The sequence below is a fragment of the Eleutherodactylus coqui genome, chromosome 9 (assembly GCF_035609145.1).
Source record: "Eleutherodactylus coqui strain aEleCoq1 chromosome 9, aEleCoq1.hap1, whole genome shotgun sequence".
NCBI lineage: Eukaryota > Metazoa > Chordata > Amphibia > Anura > Eleutherodactylidae > Eleutherodactylus > Eleutherodactylus coqui.
The window spans coordinates 35,795,650-35,801,649 of NC_089845.1; the positions used below are offsets into that span (position 1 = coordinate 35,795,650).

A 6,000-nucleotide genomic window follows, 5' to 3' on the forward strand; every position below is an offset into this window, starting at 1 on the left:
ACTCTCCGCAAATATAACAGAAGGATCTGCAGGATATTTACAACTTCTTAATATCATACTTGATTCAAATAGATGAACGCCGGCCTGTTTAAACTGAACGACGCAGCACAGATCAACGATGATTGCATGACGGACCTGATCAGTGATATATCGCCGATCGGTCTGTCACTGCATACGTATACACTATACAACCATCGTGCAAACCACTCAATGTAACGAGTCGTGTGTGTTGTTGAAGAAGCTTAAGCAGGACATGAAGATTTCCTATTGAGACTCGTGGGTATTTTACATCCTTTTTACATTGGGGGATTACAGGGCTCAACCATGGCTCCCGAAAACTCATCACTTGACAGTCAGGCCCTTGTAAACGGACAAATCATCAGCCAAAGAATGAGCAATCGCTTGTGCGTTGGCTCATTGGCCTGTTGATTCAAGCATAAAGCTGCTCAGCTGTACATCTTCGTGTGTGAACAGGGAGCGCCCACCAGTGGTAGGAATGAGCAATGCTTCGCCCACGCTAAAAGAAAAAGAATGACATGAAACGGGCGCTGATCAACATAAAAAGACCATTAGACTGCAGCGTCTATACACGGTGATACATAGGAGCTGCAGGGGACAAACGGGGCGAAATTTTGTATAAACCCTATCGCAAAAATCTGTAGCGATAGGGTATAAAGGGAAAAATTTGCCCGCCTTTAAATAAAAAATTTAGCAACAGATGCTGCTTAACCTCTTGGCGACATCAGATGTGCGCAGGGTTTGTCCGTTATTACCCAGCTGCAATCAGAGAGCCCTGCAATAGCAGACGTTGCCTATTTAGATGCCGCTGTCCAATTCTGACAGCGGCTTTTAAATGTTTTAACAAAAAGAGGGAGGTTCCTCTGTCCTCTGAATGCCTCGCTCACAGCGAGAGCACGCAGCCATTTATCCTTCAGGCACCCTACGACCTTTGGAGGCCTCCATTGCTTTTCACCTTTTTCTACTTCCTCTAATTTTTAGTAGATGCCTGTTAACATAAGGAGATAGTGTCAACAAATAATAATTATTACAGTGTTTCCCTGAAAATAAGCTTTAGTCAGATTTTTTTTTTGGAAGGTGGGGGGGGGTTGGGGATGCTTGAAATATAAGCCCTACCCTGAAAATAAAACCCTAGCTGCATTATTTATGCAGGCTCGGTCCAGGTCCCTCCCGCTGCTTTCCAGAGCTCCAGTGTGGTTCCTGCAGTGCTCAGCCGCCCACAGATCATCACTTCCTGGTTACGGGATTCATAAATCGCCTCCAGGAAGCGATGGCTTTGTTTGGCTGAGCAGCACTTGAAGAACAAATCAATGCAGCGCTTAATGAACCAATGCGATGGCTGTGATTTGTTCATGGAGCGCTGCACTGATTGGCTGAGCAGCAATCAAAGAACCAATCGGAGCCATTGCTTCCTGGAGGTGGGATTTATGAATCTCGTAAACAGGAAGTGATCTTCTGTGGGTCTCCGAGGACTGCAGGAAGCCTGACGGAGCTCCGGAGAGCAGTGGAAAGGACCTGGGCTGAGCCTGCTAGGTAAGTATAATAAGACATCCCCAAAAATAAGACCTAGTGTCTCTTTTGTGGCAAAAATTATTACTAGACAGGGTCTTCTTTTCGGGGAAATACGGTAGGTCATCATAAAAGATTCCTTCAATAACAAATGATTGTGCAATCGATGGTAATACCGGACTGTATGCCAGGGCCACTAATGGCCAGGATTGTGGGAACCACTGAACTAGCTGTTCTACACCGTTTCCATAGCTCCCATAAAAGTCAACATTTATTACGGAAATGGGATAGCGCAGTCCGTTATGATGTGTTCTTAGCTTCCGAGGTGCAGAAACAATGTAGCTTGCTGTACTGTGTTGTATACACAACTCCCATTGACTTCTGTTGGATATACAAAAACTGGGGGGAGCAGCAAGTTTGGCTGTTTCCATCCTTGACCATGTTTACCTGAGATGGGAATACCCCTTACAGCTTGCCAGTGAGCTAATCCACTACAGAAGATACCAGCTGTCCATAACGAGTAGATCGCTACAGTTCAGAACGTACCTGTTAGTGCGAGGCTCATTCTAGTGTCTCCTTGCCAGAATTGCAGGCGATTCCAGAAATATCACCACGTTGAACAGATTTGTTTTACCCGCTGTAATAGAGTAGCGCTGTAGTGTTGCTATTTGTAGTGGCTGTAGTGGTATGCGAGCCGCTGTAATTCACTGGATTTAATGTGTTATTTTGTAGGGAAAGCAAAGCAAGAAAAGCCATTGTTTTCCACCAATGAACAGAGACCATCGAAAAATTATCCACGACCTCGCAGAAGTGTACGGTGTAGAGAGCGTGAGCTACGACAACGAGCCCAAACGCAATGTCGTCATTACTGCCGTAAAGTGAGTAGAACTTCACACTCATACATACACACATTGTGTGTGTATGTATGTGTGTATATACATACTGTGTGTGTGTATGTATATATACCGGTACATGCAGTCTGTCATTAATGCAATGGATATGTATATAATACATATTTATTATCAATCTTTTGCAGAGGCAAATCTATGTGCCCAAATGTTTCCCTTCTGTCTGTAATTGAAAGAGAGATCCAGGCAAGGCCCCCTCCTCCCATCGCCCACTACAGACACCAGGCTGAGAGGTGAGAGACGGCATCAGGTTTACACATGTTGTCAGAGGTGGTAAGGTGCATTTAGACACACAGATGATCACTCAAAAGATGGCTTTTGAGCGATCATTTTTGCATAAACTACTACTTGATACTGATGCCAATTAGTACCAATTAGTAGCGTGTGAGCCTTCGGGAGCTGTAGTCAGGGAACCGACCACCCGCTGTTCGCTGAATACATTCCCTTTGTGTTGCCACAGAGCTGACAGCTGAGACAATGTAATCAGTGCTCCCCAGGCAGAACACAGCGTGCAGTCCATCTAATTGGCTGTTCTGCTGAACGATGGATTTCATGCCGAACTGAAATCCAACGTTAGTTGAAAAGTGAAAGATTGGCACATTTACACGCAACGACTATCCCTCAAAAGATGGCTTTTGAGCTATAATCGTTGTGTCTAAATGGGCCTTAAATAAAGCTTTGGACAGTCCCCCCCTTGTTAGGCGAAGCCTTTAACAATAAGCCAAACACAAATTGTTGTCCTGCTGGGATCCTCAGCGATCAACTGTTTTGTGAGGTAACCTGGCAGTAAGTGCTCAATTTTTCTGCGGTGCCATCACAGGAGAAATGAAGCATTACACAGTGCCCATTCATATCCATGGGTCTTCTGTATAAGACAGGTCCTCCAGAGTGAGGGACGCTCTTCCACACCATTTCTGGCTAAGAATATATAAAAATTGTGTGTTCTAAACCTTTTTAACACCTTTCTGTTTTTATTCCAAAAATGCCCGCCTTTTGAGTATGGCCTACATGAATAGGGCAGAGAGCGTATTGAGAACAGCGGTCTGTCGCTTTAAGTGCATTGTGACTTTGTGCCTGCACATTTATATTTTAGAAATGGCGGAAACAGCGGCTCCCAGAAGACCCTGCGGGACGAACCGATAATAGACTACTTTGACGTGCAAGACTAGTGACCTCTGCAGCGGATGAGAGCCCCGAAGGGCATTGTGGACTTCTGTGGCTACTGAGTCATGAATTCATCAGTCCCACTTTAAGTAGTCGTAGGTATAGTACACACTCATGAAACGCCGCTGGGATTCCTGCACAAAACATTATGACTTCTGGTCTACAATAAACGATCACAATAAAGCAATTGCAGATTACTATCCTTCTCCTGAGTGGGCTGCACTAGCCATGACCACCGCGCACACGTATGTACAGTCTCGGTGCCTCGCTCTGTGGTCACTGAGTCTTAGATCGCGAAGGAGGGATTTATACAAGTCGCTTCCCATGAAAGATACCATTTTTGCTTCACTTTTCTACTGAAGTTGGTCCACTTGGCAGAACTACCTACCTTCCCGCGCGATTGCTGCCGAATTAATTTTACCTCACATGATATAAAAGCGATGCACACCCCGTTCTATGAACACGCAGCTCTTCTGCATCGCAGCTAAGGTGCCCGGACTGTTCTCCTCTGGCCTCACTTACAGTAATACAACATTGCTGTAAGTATGTGACGGAGGGCAGTGCCAAGGCCGCAGACATCTCTAGCTTTCTTATGGCAGCTGAGTGTTCCGGATGAATGTTGTGCTTGCCGTGTAATGATTTGTTGCTTGCTTTCCACTAGACTTAGTCTCCTGGGTTCAGATGGTACGGCTTATAGTATGTGTCCATGGAGCCATCGCCTCCATAAGACCACCTTCCCTCTCTTCACAATGTGGCAAATGCTTCATCCCAAACCGATTCACTTTAGCGCTTGAATATCGTATGTGGACTCGGTCTGTAAACCATATCCTGCAACAAGTGGCGTCAATCCAAGTCTGTCAAATAACGTACGAGACTTCTGAGTTTATCCTTCTTGGCAATGAACTGCAGCCCCGGTCTGAAAGAGTAATTCTATAAGATGTTCTGTATGATCTCTGATGCCTCCCCTGTTAGACATGTAAGGGCAGAGATACGATATGACCCGCGGGGTGTTTGCCACTTTGTTACCCGGACACATCAGATAGTCCGTGCCTGAGGAACAATTTACATCTCACAACTGATGAATGTGCTTGTTTCTGACTGGGGGGGTAAATGTCGACGTTCTGAAGGTCGCTGTTGTAGATCGCCTTTTTTGGCCTTGGATGAATGTTGGTGACGTTTTGCTCGTGGCGATTATTGGTGTCCGTCATGACCCTCTATAGCAGTCTAGGGAGGAAATTAAACTGCAAATTATGACCGTTGCAACAGCTATTAATTAGTACACCGATGCAAAATGTGGGTGGCTTGCTCGCTCTGGCGCTCTCTTAAAGAGGACCTGTCGTGTTACCAAAATGGTAAACCTAACACTATAAATCTATTGCTTGTTGTCACCTGATTGCAGTTTTTTTTGTAGGTTCCCCTTTAAATGCATTTTACCTGAAGAGGTTTGTCCCCAGTACACACGATGGGGGATACATGGATTGCTGGAGGTCCAATCATTGGGCTCCCCAGCAATCTAAAGGATGCCGTACTCCAAATGTCCCAACTGAATGGAGTGATGCTGCTCATGCTCGACTCCATTCACTTTTATGGGACCATTCTGAGCTGAGTGGTCCAATAGGCGGTCCTATCGGTGATTGACAGCCTTCCCTCTATGTACAGTCATACACAGCTGTCAATCACTGATAGAACCGCCCATTGGACCACTGAGTTCAGAATGTGCATGGAGTGGCGGTCAAGCCTATAATCGCAGTGGATCCCATAGGACCGGACCCACATGGACAGTCCAAGCCGTTCTGCTCCTTTATATGGGGGTCTGCCCCTATTGGCCGGCCTTCACTTTGCTGGTTGGGACAACGGCCACTAGTGCCCGGGATCTGCTGCTTGTCCCCGGTTATAGAGTTCAGTGCACAAAATGGGTTAATCAAATAGTCTGTTAATCGTGGCGGCTATAGGGGATGTCAGCCGGGCCGCCGGTTTAAAGCCTTCATTCCCTGAATGCTGTAGCGTCCCCTTTCCTTGACTTCCAGGTCACATCGCTTTCATTTCATTGTTTTGTTAAACACAGGAATGTTCTTTTAAAATCTCATTTATTGAACAAGAAAACAAATTTTAACCCTTAAAGGACTTGTATGCTTTAGTCCATCGCTTGTACATTTTTACTAGGGACGTCTTTTACCGTGTAAAGGTGCCTTTACACGGGACGACCTGTCAGGCGCGAGATGTCCGACGCAGGGCCAGTTATCGCTAGTGAATGGAGGATAAGCGGCCCGGGGATCATTCCAGCCGCCTCCACTCACAGGACGCAGGCAGTCCTTCAGAAGACGGCCAATTCATCATTCAGGTTTGTGCATGCAGACACTGATCGACGAACAAGAAGCGAACGTCTTCTCATTCAGCCGGT

The 6,000-nt window shown here is 46.0% G+C and overlaps 1 protein-coding gene across 1 annotated transcript in view; it reads left to right on the forward strand.

Annotated features, from left to right (window-relative positions):
- The window catches only part of NFX1 (nuclear transcription factor, X-box binding 1), a 94,340-nt gene extending 90,558 nt beyond the window's left edge, over window positions 1-3,782 (forward strand). Inside the window, exons 22-24 of the mRNA XM_066579225.1 lie at window positions 2,260-2,405; window positions 2,564-2,668; window positions 3,529-3,782. Coding sequence (XP_066435322.1) covers window positions 2,260-2,405; window positions 2,564-2,668; window positions 3,529-3,604 — 327 coding nt within the window. The 3' untranslated portion in view covers window positions 3,605-3,782. The remainder of the gene's footprint in view (window positions 1-2,259; window positions 2,406-2,563; window positions 2,669-3,528) is intronic.
- Window positions 3,783-6,000: the final 2,218 nt, after the last annotated feature.